This window comes from Pteropus vampyrus, unplaced genomic scaffold (genome assembly GCF_000151845.1).
Source record: "Pteropus vampyrus isolate Shadow unplaced genomic scaffold, Pvam_2.0 Scaffold23, whole genome shotgun sequence".
Classification (NCBI taxonomy): domain Eukaryota; kingdom Metazoa; phylum Chordata; class Mammalia; order Chiroptera; family Pteropodidae; genus Pteropus; species Pteropus vampyrus.
The window spans coordinates 802,574-819,533 of record NW_011888804.1 but is presented as its reverse complement, the minus strand read 5'-3'; the positions used below and the strand labels follow the sequence as shown (position 1 = coordinate 819,533).

The window sequence follows — 16,960 nt, the reverse complement described above, 5'->3', positions numbered from 1 at the left end:
TCCTATTTCGATTCTAAAGCAATCATGGCCTTTTTCGGCCGCCGTAAAAGGGGTTGGGCTTGGTATTCTCCCGCCAATTTAAACCTGTGGGATGGAACCTGAAGAGATTAGGGGCGGTTGTGGGAGCCGGGAAGAGGGCCGATGAACTTGAGTGTTCCGCTTTAGTTTCTTCAGTCGCAGGTGAGGAGGGGGAGTCGCGCTGCTGAAGGGAGCTGGGGGGTGGGTTCAGGTCAAAGTATCAGCGGCCTCATCACAGTCCCGGGTGTTTTCCCCTCAAGACGCTGGCGGGAGAGAGGTGTGGAGTCGGTTCTTGCTGACCCCGGTGTCCAGCTGAGGGTTTATGCTTGGAAGTCTCACTGGCTCTGCTTCAGTCTGTGTAATTCGCTCGTCTGTTTTCCACCCAGCAGCCACAGTGACCTCAAGTCGTTAATCAAATCATGTCACTCGTCGGCTTAGTTTCTTCCCCCTTGCACTGTGGATAAAACCCAATCTTGAAGTCGAGGATTCGTTTAGTTCCACTTGTTCTTTTAGCTCCCAGACTATTCCATTCTTGCTTTGACGGGGCAGCCACCCCAAACTCCTTCCAGCCTCTGAGCCTTTGCTGTCCTTTTGCAGAGCTGGCTTCATGCAGTTCAGGTCTCAGCTCAGATATCATCTCCTTCCCTTCCCGATCAGGTCCTTCTTACGCGACCCTCCCTCTCCATCTGAGCTCTTTTGTTTACTTCAGAACGTTTCACACTGTTATCGTTTGTGTATTTAATTTTTTTTTTTTTCCTGTAGGGAGGCAGTATAACAGATAATAGTAGGCATGAACTTGTTTCTTGTCTAGCTACTTCATTGACTCGCTTTAGGTAATCTTGGCTCTTTACTTAATCACAGACTCCTGTTTCTCAGCTGTAAAATAGGTTGTTACGTTGACTGAAAGAGTAAAGCATTCTAAACTATCTTGCATACTCAATACTAACTACGTGTTATTTATTTTTGCTAACTTAAAAACTTTCACAGTGAGAGGCAAACAAGCACTTATTTGTGGTACACCTGCAACTAATTATATTGTATGTCAACTAAGTTGAAAAATAAATTTTATAAACTTCTATGACCTTAAATTACTAACTCAAATGTTACCTGCTTCCACCAATAACAATAAATTCACTAACATTTAAAATTGAGTGCTTGCCATGAACCAAGCATTGTTTTGTGAACATTTAAGAGTCATAACAAGCTTTTCAGGCAGGTACAGCTATATGCCTATAGATTAGCGAAATGAGTAAACATTAAGTTGCTTGCTCAAGGACAACTGGCTAGTAAACATGAAAGAGCACCATGTCAAAAATTATTTCTTCCATGCGCTGTACCTCCCAAAGATTTTAGAACATGTTCTGTTAGCACTTAACAAGACAACTATAATTATTTGGTTATTGTTCTCCACCAATCTTGCCTGATCCAGGTATTGTTTTTCATCTTAATATTCTTCCACCAACCAGACCACACATAAGATGAGTTATGTAAATCTTTATTGATGAGATGATTAATAAATGACTTTCCTAGGTTTACAAGTATACCCTTTGGTCCAGTCAGAAACCTAATCTGGTTTTTGTCCTCATCCCCTTAACATTTTCATTTATTGTACAATACTGAAAACATTAATAGACATTTTTTAAGTTTCATCTGGAACATTACCATCCTAAGATATCCCAGACAGTCTGACCTCAGAGCTTTTGTTGTTTATTGCTATACTGATTAAAGGTTTATTTCAAATGATAACTTGTTATAATTTCAAGAGAGGTGCACAAAATGCTAGAAGCTCTAGGATACATTGGTAAGATCAGAATTCTTTGTATTCCTAAACTAATATGTTCTTCTCTAGTGATAATCATAGCTCTAGTTCCATTTATCTTATTGGTCCAAAGTGTCTAGTGACCACAGAAATAATATGAAGACAGAAAAGTCTTTATGGATATATATTTTTTAGATAAAATCTTTCCATTTCCCAAGAAACTGGATTCTATGGAACACTATAATATAATTTGGTCTCTAATTTTACATGTTGTCACAGGGAAGGCAGTGATTCCTGACTCAGGAAAATAATCTCAGAAACATGTGGAGTGATATTGAGCTGCTAACAAGTGATGATACAGGAAGTGGGTACCTAAGTGTTGGTTCAAGGAAAGAACATGGAACTGCTTTATATCAAGTAGATTTGCTAGCACAGGTCTCATCCGAAAAGGTAATGATTATGATGCTATTTTTATTTACACATTTTTTACTGAGTGCTCAGTAGGCCCCTTTGCTACATGGTAAATGTTTTGTGAATGAATATAGCACTTGCTCAGGGAATCAAGGTTGTCTGAAATAACTGGAAATTTCCATCTGAATTCCCCTTAAGTTGTCTTAGGATTCATAGTTTCAAACTGAACTTCTCATAGATTGGTAAGGAAGAAACAAAACTGTCTTCGTTCGCACATGACATGATTGTCCGTGTTGAAAATCTGACAGAATTGACAAAGAAACTCCCAAACTAATAAACGGTTATAGCATTGGTTGCGGGATACAGAGTTAATATGCAATCATCAACAGCTTTCCTATATACCAGCAATGAGCAAGTGGTATTTGAAATTGAAAATACAATATAGAAAATGTTTGTGACCTTGGATTAGGCAAAGCCATTTTAGATAAGAGATTAAAAGCACAAGTAATGAAAGAAAAAATAGATAAATGGGACTTCGTTCAAAACTTTTTTAACAACTTGTGTTTCACAGTCAAGAAAGTAAAAAAAGGCAACTCAGAATGGTAGAAAATATTCACAGATCCTCATCTGACAAGGGACTCATATCCAGAAAATACAAAGAACTCTTCCAACTCAGTAATAACAAATAATTAAAAAATGGACCAAAGACCCTAACAGACACCTCACAAAGAAGATATACAGTTGGCAGATAAGCATGTGGAAAATGCTCTACATTGTATGTCCTCAAGAAAGCGCAATTTAAAACAATCATCAAATACCACTGCACACCTATTAGAATGGCCAATATCTGGAACACTGACAATAGCAAATACTGGTAAGAATGTGGAGCAATAGGAACTCTCCTTCGATGGCTGTGGGAATGCAAAATGGTACAGCCACTTTGCGAGACAGTCAGATGGTTCCTTTCAAAACTGAAAACTGTGGGAATGCAAAATGGTACAGCCACTTTGCGAGACAGTCAGATGGTTCCTTTCAAAACTGAATATACTGTTAACCATACCATCCAGCAATTGCACTCCATGGTGTGTACCCAAAGGAGTGGAAACTTAATATCCACATAGAAACCTGCACAGGGATGTTTGTAGCAGCTTTATTCATGATTGCTAAAGCTTGAAGGTAACCAATATGTGCTTGAGTAAATGAATGAATGAATAAATAAACTGATACATCCAGACAAGAATTATTCAGTGCTGAAAAGAAATGAGCTGTCAAGCCATGAAAAGACGTGAAGGGACCTTAAATGCATATTACTGAGTAAAAGAAGTGAGAATACTGCATGATTCCAGCTATACTGTATGACATTCTGGATAAGGAAAAGACAGTAAAAAAGTCTGTGGTTGCCAGGGATGAGGGTTTGGAGAGAGGGATGAATTAGCAGAGCATAGAGGATTTTTAGGGCTGTGAAAATACTCTATGATACCATAAGGATGGAACCTGTTATTATACATTTGTCCAGACACCAGAATGTACAACACCAAGAGTGAACTAAAATGTATTTGGGTGATTATGATGTGTCCATATAGTTTCCACTCTGGTGGAAAATGTTGATAATGGAGGCCATGGATGTGTGGGAGCTTGGGGTATGTGGAAAATCTCTCTACCTTCCTCAATTTTGCTGTGAACCTAAAACTGCTCTGAAAAACTTTTTTAAAAAAGGGGGAACATGGGTGCATCTCTAGAAAGTATACACACCGTTCCTTTTTTGCAACGCCATAATGTAACTTCACTTGTCAAGCAAGTAAAAAGAGTATAAGAGGGATCAGGGTGTGGTCATGTGTTCAAGAATTAAACCTGGAAAGAGTGACCATTGAGATAGGCGTAAAGTGAAATGATTAGCTTAAAACTAAGCCAGGGAAGAATAAGAACAGTTAACATTTATTGAGCATATACTATTTGCAAGGCTGCCTTCTAGGCCCTTTACGTGAAATCTTTAATCTTCATACAAGCCAGCATTATAGATATTATTATCTTTGTTTTATAGGAGAGTCAGTTGAAACATTAGTCCAAGATTACCCAGCTTATGAGTGCCTGAGCATTTTCAACCATTGAGGTGTCCAACTGCTTCAGGATACTTATGTGTGGGAAGCTCTAATCAACAGAAGCTGAAAACCAGAGACTCATTTGCTTGTATAGTGTTTTTTAAAATGTTGATTTAGCTGCCAATATTTAAAAATCAGAGCATTTCACATCAAGATGCAGCTTTTTTTGATAAATTGGAAGGTGGGGCTATGCCAGGCTTCCATTCCCCTGGGTTTTAATCTGGCTGATTTTGCTTTCTTTAGTTTATGTGGGGGCATGCACCCTCCAGTTCACAATAGGCCACAGTCCCCCTCCCTGTCATATCCGACATTGAGACATTATGCCAGTCTAGATTCGTTCTAGGTTAATACCTGCTGGTTCCTACAGGCATAAGATCAACCCTTAGGAAACAAAGATTTGGATATGGGAATCCTTTGCCTTTTTCTAGCAATCCTGCCCTACCTCCCTATTTTGGACTCCAAATGGATTCAAGATATACCATACAAAGAAAAACTTGGCTTATTAGATATAAGGGCTGAAGAAAAAAGGCCCATCAAGTTAAGTTTTAAACTTGAGTGCTTGGGACTATGATGATACTATTGATAGGTATTGTTAAACATACATAAAAATGTTTTAATTTAGTTATGCTTTTCCCTCCCACAGCCCTCATTAAATCCAAAGATACAAGCGTTCAGCTTAAGCGATGGGTTTATTATTGTAGCAGACCAATCAGTGATACTGCTTGACAGTATTTGTAGATCACTTCAGTTGCACCTCATATTTGGTAAGTCTAGCATAACGTAAAGCAATAGAATGGAAATCAAGTGTATCTTGCTACCAATTTCTACTCTGTTGCCTTTTCTTTACTCTGTTATTTCTAAGACTCAAAATAGGACTAATTTCAAGAAATTAATCTTGAGTGCCATTTTTTGTGCTGCGTACTAGATGCAAAGTATACTGGGATGAACCCTTCTCTCCATAAGTCTAAGGGGAAACATAAATATATAAAGCAATTTACTTCACTTGCATGGTTTTTGTATTAGAATATGGTAAGAAACAGTTGAGCCCAATTGTGTTTAAGTACCTGAATCTTATACATAATTTCAATATCATCAATAGATATTTGAGTACTTTTGGAATGTATAGTGCTATAAAAAGCTTTAAAAATACTTATGAATTCTTCATTGAGTTAAAGAGCTTTAAGTATATGCACATATGGACTTAAGAAACGCAGTCTTGATCACAATATGGAGGCAAGACTCTCATAAGGTGGAATCTTAGCGTATCTACCCTGATTAGTCCACAAGATCCGGTTTTACCCATGAAATAGTGAACTGTGTTAACATACAATACATTTGTATAGAGATATTGCTGTTGACTAATTTTAGTTCCTAAGCCATTGACATGCTACTGCTTTTACTCATCTTCCCCTCTCAGCCTCCATTTCACTCCCCTAGGCCTTCTTGGCTGTTTCAGGAACAGCAACTTCCTCACCTTCGAACCTTTGCTCATAGCTCACCTCATGTCCTGAGCCCTCTAATACTGCAGTGTGCATGGCTCCTCCAAGCTCTCTCTCTGCTCTACTTTTTCTTTTTTTTTTTCCCAGAGAATTTATCACGTTCTTATATGTCATGTAATTTGTTTATTTTGCTAGTTGTTTATCTTCTATTACTGCCTTAAAATCTGAGCTCCATGAAGGTGGGACTCATATTCTCAAGGATGTGCAAAAGGCCTAGAACAATACTTAGCATATAAGTGCTCAGTAAATATTCTTTGACCGAATGAGGGTCAATAGCATTCTTTTTTACTTTATTACCACTTTTTAAAAATATTTATAAGAAGCTTGGATTAGTTGACTTCTGATGACAATTTTGCAATTTTTTTTGTATCGAAAAGAAACATTTTTGAAGGAGCTTATAACTTTGATTTGAAATTTTCAGATACTGAAGTGGACGTAGTTGGCTTATGTCAAGAAGGAAAGTTTCTTTTGGTTGGAGAGAGGAGTGGCAACTTACATTTTATTCACGTAACTTCAAAGCAAACACTGCTCACTAACGTAAGACCTTATGTTTTTCATTTCATTATTTAAGTTCTAAATTATCTCTTAGAAAACTAAAACTCTAGCAAACCATTACTTAATTTGTTTTAGATTAAAATAATAATGTTCCTTTACATTACATCTAAGAATCATATCATAGAAGTGTATGAAGTAAATGCAAAATTGTAAAATTAAGATTTGAAAATAGTTTTTTCTATTTTAAAACTAAAATGCTTAGAATGTAGGTAGAATTATTGCTAATGATAATTGATAGTTCTGCGATTTTAACAATATAATCTTTGGTTATATTTTTCTGGGTTTAATCTTATTTGAAATTAATTTGCAATTAGGCTTTTGTTCAGAAAGCTAATGATGAAAATCAGTGTACTTACCGAACTCTTGTTATTGAGAAAGATGGTTCAAGTGAAGGTAAGTTTTTTGAAATTTTTTTATGTTTTCTGACTAATACCTAATCAAAAAATCAGATTTATAGTTAATGAATTATATAAATTCATTATTATGCTACCTACACAGTGTTAAATTTTCTAGTGGTGTAATTAAGAAACAAGTTTTTAATTTAGCTCTTTTCAGACGTTTAAATGTGCTTTTCCTAAATGTAATATTCTAAATTCATTTTTACAGTATTGAGAGTTCTATAGATTATCAAGGAGATACTGTGTTCTTTTAAAATGTTTTTGTGGGTTTTAGCATATTTGTCATATTTCCCTTTCAACAAATGTTAACTGGACCATAATTTATTTTGATATATCTGAGGGTTTTTTTTTTCTGGCAAGTGAATTTTGGTTTATAAAAGTTTCAAAGGAGTTAACATTGTTTTTGCAAGTAACTTACCGTTTCTTTGTAAATAAGCTTTAACTGTATCATTGCTATATTATTTGATAATTAGAATTTAAATGAGCAAATTGACATTTTTAAGCTAGATCCACATACTGACTTAAATATTATATCCACATGCCTTTTAGAGAAACTGGCTTGATTTTATTTTAATAGGTACCTATTATATGCTGCTTCTTACAAACAGTGGATTTTTTTGTATTACAAACCTTCAGCTTGTAAAAATTCAGCAAGGTAAGTAATGTATTATTTTCTTATTATTGATCTTCAGCAATATTTATTAGTTTTCCAGGTAAATTTTTAAGTGTTTTATTTAATGATATAATTTTAGTTTAATTACATTGTATGATATTAGGTATACTTTTAAGTATTTGTAATATACTTATTCTCTACTGTTCAAGCATCAACAGAACCTGAAGAACTGTAATTTGTTTATAGCCTTCAAAGAATTTACAGCTTAGTCGAAGAGATAAGACATACACTAGCATAGTGGTAATGCTTTTTGATGGAATAAATGAACTTGAAAAAAAATGACTGTATAACTTAACAATATTGTTAACATACTAAGTCAATAGTAACAGTATGTGCTAAGTGAGTGGTGTGGACCATACCTCCCTTTGAGCTAGAAGAGATTGAGGAATTGGTTTGGGGCATGTATTTGACAAATATTTTTTTAAAAATCTACTCTGTACCAAGAATGCAAGTTCTGGGGGATACAAGATTTATGATACATAGCTCTCCATAGTTTAACGAAGAAGCTAGACAAGTAAAATAGCTCCTCCAAATGGAGTGCGAAGTGACTATATTCCAGGTAGGACTTCAGAACTGGAATAGGAAAGTTGGAGCCTGTTTATTAGGAGAAGACCCCCAGGAAGACAGGTGGTAAGGGAAGGTATGTAGAAGCACTGCGGGGACTGTAAGGCAGGCTGGCAGGCGCCCCGACAATGACATGACATAGTTGGTCAAGGGCAAAACTGAAAAATCACAACTGCCTTATTAATTTCTCACCAGTGTTCTCACTAGGTTGTATAAAATTTCACCTTAACACAAAAGGGGTGACATGTATGTGTTTTATAGGTTAATACTATAAATTTAGCTTGCTTTCTCTTTTTCACACAGCAATTGAAAATGTAGACTTCAATAAAGCAAAAAAGGTAAAAAAAACAAAACCACATTGTCTTCTTGAAACTTAGATTTAATGTAAATTTAGAGAAGTGTTTCTAGATATAATTGTCTACTGGTCGACCTTTGGGAATTAGCCTGATAAAACATTTTAATAACATTTCCATTTAAAACTACATTTATAACTAACTGATTTAAACTGATTTTTCTCACTCTTTCCAAGGAATTTGGACTGTGAAGCATATATATAACATTTTTATTTTTTATATTTTGCAGTTACAAGGACAAATCAAGTCCAGTTTTATTTCTACTGAAAATTATCATACTCTTGGTTGTCTCAATCTTGTGGCTGGAGATTTAACAAACAAAATCCCTATGATAATTGGGGTAATAATTCTTTTTATAAAATTTCATTTTTTGTTTCTGAAATGTTTCTTCATTAAAATATAGGTTTGGTTAAATTACAAATTAATTTGTAATACATAACAGAAGTAGGAGTTATAAAATTAAGATAATAAAATTAACTCAATATGTAAACATAAGTTTCTATGTTGGAAAAAATATTGCATCTTTATTTGAAATTTAGCATTTCTTCCAATTATGAGTGTAGGCAAAAAAATAAAGAAACGTCTAATATTAAATTCAAAGGCAAAAATTTAATATAATTATAGCATTTACAACATTTTTTACTTGCCAACTTTACATTCTATGTTAAAGTGTCTTTAGAGTTGAGTTGCCTGAATGTGCCTACTCCTTATTAAATGTTCACGTAGTAACAATGAATAGCAACAGTTCACTGTTCTTTCCATCTTGTTCTCTTGAAAACGAACTCACATAGGAACTCAAAGATGAAAGCAGTTGAGCTTGAATATATAAATATATATTTTGAAATTAGTAATGTGTACAACTTAGGTGTTTCTACGTTGAAGAGAAGTCAGATCTAAGAACCAAATTTGCAACTTCTGTACTCTTTTCACTTCCGTAGGGAACTGGTAATTGTGCATTCTCAAAATGGGAACCAGATCCTTTCAACAAAGAAATGACAGTTAAGAATGTTATTGATACAGAGATCATTAAAGGTAAAATAAGTTAAACTACTCGTGGTAATTATTAGTGAGTTCTAATTTTCATGTCAGTATACTAAGTGTGGTGTATGGGTAATGACCATACTACTTTTCGAAACAAGCCCGATTTTGATACTATTCCACATACGTGACTTATTCTTGATATGTTGCAGTTACTTTTCATTTTGAGAGGTTTTACATTTTAGTGGTCATCTAAAAAATAGAAACAGGAATAAATGAGAATGGGAACTTTTTGTTTAAATGTAGATCTGCCTTTCCATAAAGGTTAGTTTACTATTTTAATATGGCCATATGTAATACAGAAATGTAATCCTTATACACCTTGCTTTCTCTTTTGTAGGTGCAAAGAAGTTCCAGCTGATAGACAATCTACTTTTTGTTCTTGATATCGATGTATGTTTTTCATATTTCTCCTTCGGTGTTTTCACTCGGTATTTTGTTTAACAACAAAAGTGTTCTCATACTTATAAAGACAGACTTTAGCCTGGGTGGATGAATTACTACCTTGTGTACTGTGCTTTATTTCAGTTTACACATCAGAAGGTATATCCTGAAATATAAATTTTTAGTCATTAAGAAAATATCAACGAAATGTCTCTTTTACAGAACGTGCTGAGCCTATGGGATATTTATACTTTAACCCCCATATGGAACTGGCCCTCTCTTCACATAGAAGAGTTTCTTCTTACCACAGAAGCAGATTCTCCTTCTTCAGTCACATGGTACATCATGACCTTGGAGTGATTTCCCTTCTGTTAGAACCAGGTTTCTTCCTTGGTTCTGTTCTGATCATTCATTATATACTGTATTCTAAATAACACAGAACAGGCTGACAGGGTAAAGACCATTTTGTTGTCGGCCAAATGTATTGAGAACAAATAGGCAATACGAACCTCCAAGTAGTGGCATTAGAAAGAATGTCAGTCTAAAATAAATAAACAAATCAATAAAATTCCCAACTTGCTTGATTTATGCTTTCATAATAAACATCACCCCCTCAGAAAAGAAAGAGTGTCAGTCTGGACTATTATGCAGAAATCAAGTTCAGTGTTGTCTGTGTGTGTCAATATTAACTTCTATATGACTATCACTTTCATTTAGCTTATATGTAACAGTTGGAAAAGCTTATTTGATTCACTTAAACCACCTTTTCTCTTTTAGGCAAGGGATTACAAATCTCAAATTAGTAGCTCTGACAACTACTACTAATAAGAAGGTATTGGAAAATGTGTTTCATGTTTGCCTATGTTATGTGTCAGAAATAGCATTAGTAGAAAAGTAGTTGTTAGGTAGTGCTCATAGCATATTAGCTCAGTTCACAAGACACTTGACAAATCAGAAATAACCCTGCCAAGTTCCTTTTTTCCCACTTAAAAAATATGAGTATAAATATTGGCTTTACATTTTAATCAGACCATTTCAAGAATAAAAATATCCACAAGAAGATGTTTATTATGTGATTCTTATATAGGTCTGACACCGAGGAATTACATTTACCTTAAATACAAATTGTAGAATGGGCTTCAAGTATGTGGATTTTCATTTATCAGATTTGTAAGGTGGGATAGAGTATAATTTTACATGTAACATTTAAGTAATACAGTAACAGGCTTGCTTATAAAATTATTTTTTACATGTAACTTTGTACCAAATATTCTAATCTGTGCCCTTGAATGTGAAGTGTGGAATTGTGCTGGGAGGTTTCTACTGACCTACTAAATTAATTGTCCTACTGTTTTTTTAAGATGAAAAACCTCATGGTCTATTCATTACCTATGATGGAAATACTATATTCTTTGGAGGTATCTAGTGTTTCTTCTCTGGTCCAAACAGGAATTAGCACAGTAAGTTGATGTATATTTTGAACCATTTTATAATAAAAATTAAGGATAACTAAGCTAAGTGTGAGTGGAAGTTAGTGGAATACCTGGATAGATCACAGGCTTATAACTCTGTTATCATTCTTCCTCAAGTATACTTGTCCAAAGTCAGACTTTTTAAAAGAGAGAACAAAATCAAACAAAACATCTGTCAGCTGCATATTCAATTTTCTTATGTCTCCATGGGAAACATAGATAACTAATTGGGGATATTGCTTTTTTTATTTTAACTTTTTAACTGTGATCTTTAAAAAATATATTTTTTACTAATTTGTTGTGTCTCTTACACAACAAATTTTTTTAAATCATTTGTATTTTTCTAAATCATTTGGCAATTACTTGCCAACACCACAACTTGTCACCCCTAAATACTTGAGCAGGTACTTCCTAAGAAAAGGGCATTCTTCTACAACACAGTTATCACACTCACAAAATTTAACACTAATACAATACCATTATGAAATATACCATCCAAATTAAGATTTTACCAATTGTGCCAATTACTTTAAAGCTATTTTTTTTTCCTCATCCAGGATCCAATCAAGTATCACATATGAAGTTTCGTTGTCATGGTCACATGGTAGCCTACTTATATCTAGAAGTTCCCTAATCTTTCTCATCTTCTAAGACATTAACATTTTTTTGAGTCCTAGTGCATTGTGTTATAGGATGCCCCTCTATTTGGATTTGTTTCCTCCATCATGATTAGATTTATGCTAAGCTTTTCTGGCAATTATACTGGCATAGGTAATACTGTGTCCTAACTGCATCACATTAAGGGGCTCGTGTCTGCTTGTCTGGCTATTGGTGATGTTACATTTGATGACTTGGTTAAGGCAGCTCTGCCAGATTTCTCCACTGTAAAGGGACATTTTCCCCTTTGTAAATTAGTAATTTCTGTGGTATTATTTTGAGAATATAGGAATGTCCTTTTCCCCAACAGATTAGATTAGATTTCCGTTGATAGATCATTTCTGCCTAAACCAGTTGTTACTCTAGTAACGATAAAATGAATTAATTCTGTATTTCAATTTTAAACATGTTTTTGTTATTGTTGTAGGATACCATATACCTTCTGGAGGGGATTTGCAAAAATGATCCAAAGTAGGTCATGTTTTGTTTTATCAGATAGGTTGTTAAATAATAGCTAAGTTAAAATTTACATATTCAATGAAAAATGAACTTATTTTGAAAACTTTTTTTCAGACTATCTGAAGACCCAGTCTCTGTTTTAGCACTTAGATGTCTTACAGAAGCTTTACCAGAAAACAGGTAACCTCTCATTTTCTTCTAAGCCTTATTAATGATAAGTTTAAATTCCCTGATTCATAAAAATCTTACCGAAATTTCTTTTCTGCTTAACAGATTGAGTCGGTTACTTCACAAACACAGATTTGCTGAAGCTGAGAGCTTTGCTATTCAGTTTGGACTAGATGTTGAGGTAATCTTTCATGAATTTATTTGTTTATTGGACAAACATTTCTTCGTGTACTAGATGCTGTGGAGACAGCACTTTTTGCTTCAAGTTGCTTGATATGGCATGTTTATATTACAGCTCGTTTACAAGGTAAAATCAAATGATATATTAGAGAAACTAGCTTTGAGTTCTGTGGATACCAGTGAGCCAACCGAATGGCAAAAACTTGTTGAGGAAGCTAAGGAAAATCTACATAAAATCCAGGTGTGTTTTCCGTTTCATCTACTAGAGTATTCAGAGTGACGGATTGGTAACATTAGGTCACCTTACTATGTCTGGCATTTGTGAAACAGGATGATGAATTTGTGGTGAATTACTGCTTGGAGGCTCAGTGGATAACCTATGAAACGACCCAGGAAATGCTAAATTATGCCAAAACCAGGGTAAGTTTTTATAACATTTCTAAGTGTTAGTTTGTCTTATGCAAAACAAAACGTTTCAATAAAATGAATCCTATTTCCATCATAGGCCTTTTTAAAAGTGCATTTTTTGCTGTAGATTGTTCCCCTGAGTGACCTTTGAACGCCATTGCTGGTTATAGCCCTTAAAATCAGAGTGTAACAGTTGGGCAAAATGTTGTGAGCTTTTTTTCATAAAATGCATTGTTTTTGAAGATATGTCATTATTGTTCACCATTTATCTCAGTATTTAATGCAGTTTCATTTTTAGAGATAATTTTTCCTTTAAGTCACAAAAAATCCATCTTTCATGAAAAACCTAACATGGCAGATGTTTTAAAAGTGTTTCTTATTATTCATCTTAGCTTTTGAAGAAAGAAGATAAAACTGTTCCTGTCTATTCTTATGGCTTAAAAGAGGTAAGTACATTAGATTTATAGGTTAATTTCAGGGTGAATGTACCTTTACAGTATAGTCATGCACCATTTAACGACAGGGATACATTCTGAAAAGTGCATCGTTAGGTGATTTTGTCATGGTGGGAACATCACTGAGTGCGCTTACACACGGCTAGATGGTACAGCCTACTGCACACCGAGACTGTGTGGTACAGCCTATTGCTCCTGGGCTACAAACCCGTACAGCATGTTACTGTACTGGATTTTGTACTGTACTGGCAAGTATTTATGTATCTAAACAGAAAAGGTACAGTAAAGATACTGTATAAAAGAAAAAATGATACTTCTGTATAGGGTACTTACCATGAATGGAGCTTGCAGGACTGAATTTTGCTTTGAGTAGGCTTTATAAACATTGTACACTTAGGCTACACTAAATTTATAAAACAACATGAGATTAAATCAAGCACAAGAGAAAGTTGCAATCTAGAGATGCCATAAACGAGATGGATGAAGCTGCTGATGGCATAACTTGACATACTGTTCTACAGCAAACATTTTTTTTATATAAGTAGAAAGTATATTCTAAAATAATGATTAAAAATGTAGTATAGTAAATACATAAGCTAGTAACATGGTCATTTATTATCCAGGCTTACACACCGTACGTAATTGTATGTGCTATATTTCTACGCTACTGGAAGCACAGTGTACTTCTTTCCACCAGCATCACCACACACACAAGAGTAATTGTTGCGCTACGATGTTATGATGGCTACGATGTCACTGGGCTATAGGAATTTTTCAGCTCCGTTATTACCTTCTGTGACCACCATCGTGTATGTGGTCACATACATGCAACGCATGTCTGTATGCTTTTCAGTTAAAGATAGGCCTGTAGTTTTTTCAAGAACAAATTCTTTTAAAACTTGTTTCCTTATCTACAAAATGGGAATAATGATAGTACTTATAGAGTTATTTTGAGGTTGAATGAAATAATTTAGATAAACCATTTTGTGTAGTGCTTGGCATCTGTTAAGCATGCAAATAAATGTAGAATGTGATGATTATGATGGTACCAAACATACATGTGTGTGTACATATGCATATGTATTTTTTAACTCTCAAAGTAAATTCTTGGTGTAATCTAGCTAGTTTTTTACCATAAGGGCATTTACAAATCAGTGGGAAAACTAGTCGATTTTGAAGGGCACCCACAATATGCAAATGGCTTCCGCTCTTTTGCAGCTTTATCACATTGAATGATTGGAAATGTTTCCATTATTCTAAATCTTTTTGTTTTGTGTTAAATAAGGGCAGTCATATTTGTGGGAATTGACCTGTCATGTGGGGTAGAATGAGGATGTGTGCAAGACTTCTGAAACAGAATCCCTCATTTTTGGCGTTTTTAATTTTACTATTATTTATTGCACACAACATTCAGATTATCAAATTATTTCTGTTTAGGTACTAAGGGCTCATGCAAAGTTGACTACTTTTTATGGAGCATTTGGACCAGAAAAATTCAGGTCTGTACATTCCTCATTTTTCTTCTTTGGACTGTGAATTAGATTTAAGTTTGGAATGTCATAAAAGATATAGTATTGCCTTGAATTAATTCGTGTCTCTAGGGGATCAAATGATGGAAAATATTATCTTTCCTGCTAAGCTTTTGGCAGTTGTAAACCATCTAGGAGAACTGGTACATTCGAAAGGCAAATGTAGATGTGCATACCTTTTGCCTTAACAATTTCACTTCTGGAAATTGATTTTATTAGATATAAAAACATGTGTGCCAAGAATATCATTATTTACAAATATGAGATATAATTACCCTCAAGATAAGACAAGCACATTAGGATAAATTAACAATGGATGGATGCTTTATTTTTTTTTCCATGTGGCAAGTCAGTTATTCCGATACTGTCATTAAATGATCCACATTTTCACTGGTGAATGAAATGTTACCTTAATTATATGCTAAAAATCTCATGTGTATTTCAATCTATATATAGACTTTAACTGTATTGAATTGATCTCATCTCCCTATTTTTTCACCAATATTAAATAGTTTTAACTAATGTAGCTTTAAAATGTCCTATTAGTCTACAGCCATGCTATCCTGAACAAACCCGAGCCCGTCTGATCTTGGCAGCTAAGCAGGGTCGGGCCTGGTTAGTACTTGGATGGGAGACCACCTAGGAAGTCCAGGTGCTGTAGATGTAAAAAATTTAAAAATGAGGGATTGTAAGCTGACAAGGCCCTTGTAATGTGAGGTCAACCAAGGGTTGCCTTGCCTAAAATAATAATAAAATAAAATGTCCTGTTATCTGGTAGACTGGCCCTATTCTACTTTTCTTATTTTTCAGAATGTGGGAAGCCAGTCTCATGTTTCTCTATATGGCATTTGGAATCAGAATCAGCTTATCCAGTTTAAAGAATTTTTATTGGGGTAGTTTTTTTTTTTCCAAGTGGCCATGTGCTGAACCTAAGATCAATTTGGAGAGAACTAGCATCTTTATAATATTAATCTTCTTATTTACGGACAGGATATGTCCTCCTACTCATTCTCTCCTGTTTTTTATGTTCTTGAGTGGTATCTATTTCAGTTGTCTTTATATAGATTTTGTATAATTTTGTTAATTTTTATTTCATTTTTTACCCCTACTGTTATAAATGGGACTTTTCTCTCTCATTTTCAAAGAGATATAAACAGATATTGATTTTTTAAAATACTTTTAAACCAACTACCTTATTGAATTCCTTTGTTATTTGTAGTAATATTTCAGTCGATCTTTTTTTCCAAGTATATAATTGTATATTTGATCATTTTTTCCAATTGTATATTTGTATCTTTTTTTCCAAGTATATAATTGTATATTTGATCATTTTTTCCAATTGTATATTTGTATCTTTTTTTCCAAGTATATAATTGTATATTTGATCATTTTGCCTCTTTTTTTTCCCTCATTTTTTTCCCTTGCCTAATTTCATTGACTAGTACTTGTAGAACAGTAAATAATGGTGGTAATAGGCATTCTTCTTTGTTTCTGACATTAATGGAAGTGCTTATTTTGCTTTATCATTTAAGCATGATATAGGCTTTTAAGGTTTTTGTCTTTTTATCATTTTAAAGAAGTACTCATCTCTTTCTGAGCTTTAATCAGGGCTGAGTGGTCATTGCAGCATTGCTGGTTACAGCAAAAGATTTGAAATAATCTAACTGTTCAACCTTGGGGGACTAGTTAAATAACTTATAGTAAATCCATGCCATGGAATAATATGTAGTCCTTAAAAAGAATAACATTTATATGTTCTGATTTAGTATAAGCACCAAGATAATATAAAATGAATTTCTTAAAGTACAAATAGTGTATATAGAAAACTCATTCACTTAAACAATAAAAACAGTTGCTTGGATGTATAGGTATTATCTCAGG

The 16,960-nt window shown here is 34.2% G+C and overlaps 1 protein-coding gene and 1 pseudogene across 1 annotated transcript in view; both read left to right on the top strand.

Annotated features, from left to right (window-relative positions):
* Positions 1-18: 18 nt before the first annotated feature.
* Positions 19-16,960, top strand: part of KNTC1 (kinetochore associated 1) — a 55,311-nt gene continuing 38,369 nt past the window's right edge. Inside the window, exons 1-20 of the mRNA XM_023528147.1 lie at positions 19-180; positions 2,057-2,227; positions 4,931-5,051; positions 6,208-6,323; positions 6,656-6,734; positions 7,317-7,394; positions 8,280-8,314; positions 8,559-8,669; positions 9,268-9,361; positions 9,708-9,760; positions 9,974-10,089; positions 10,529-10,583; positions 11,113-11,211; positions 12,308-12,351; positions 12,454-12,519; positions 12,613-12,688; positions 12,803-12,928; positions 13,018-13,107; positions 13,488-13,541; positions 14,988-15,082. Coding sequence (XP_023383915.1) covers positions 2,099-2,227; positions 4,931-5,051; positions 6,208-6,323; positions 6,656-6,734; positions 7,317-7,394; positions 8,280-8,314; positions 8,559-8,669; positions 9,268-9,361; positions 9,708-9,760; positions 9,974-10,089; positions 10,529-10,583; positions 11,113-11,211; positions 12,308-12,351; positions 12,454-12,519; positions 12,613-12,688; positions 12,803-12,928; positions 13,018-13,107; positions 13,488-13,541; positions 14,988-15,082 — 1,637 coding nt within the window. The 5' untranslated portion in view covers positions 19-180; positions 2,057-2,098. The remainder of the gene's footprint in view (positions 181-2,056; positions 2,228-4,930; positions 5,052-6,207; positions 6,324-6,655; positions 6,735-7,316; positions 7,395-8,279; positions 8,315-8,558; positions 8,670-9,267; positions 9,362-9,707; positions 9,761-9,973; positions 10,090-10,528; positions 10,584-11,112; positions 11,212-12,307; positions 12,352-12,453; positions 12,520-12,612; positions 12,689-12,802; positions 12,929-13,017; positions 13,108-13,487; positions 13,542-14,987; positions 15,083-16,960) is intronic.
* Positions 15,625-15,743, top strand: LOC111737114 (annotated as a pseudogene).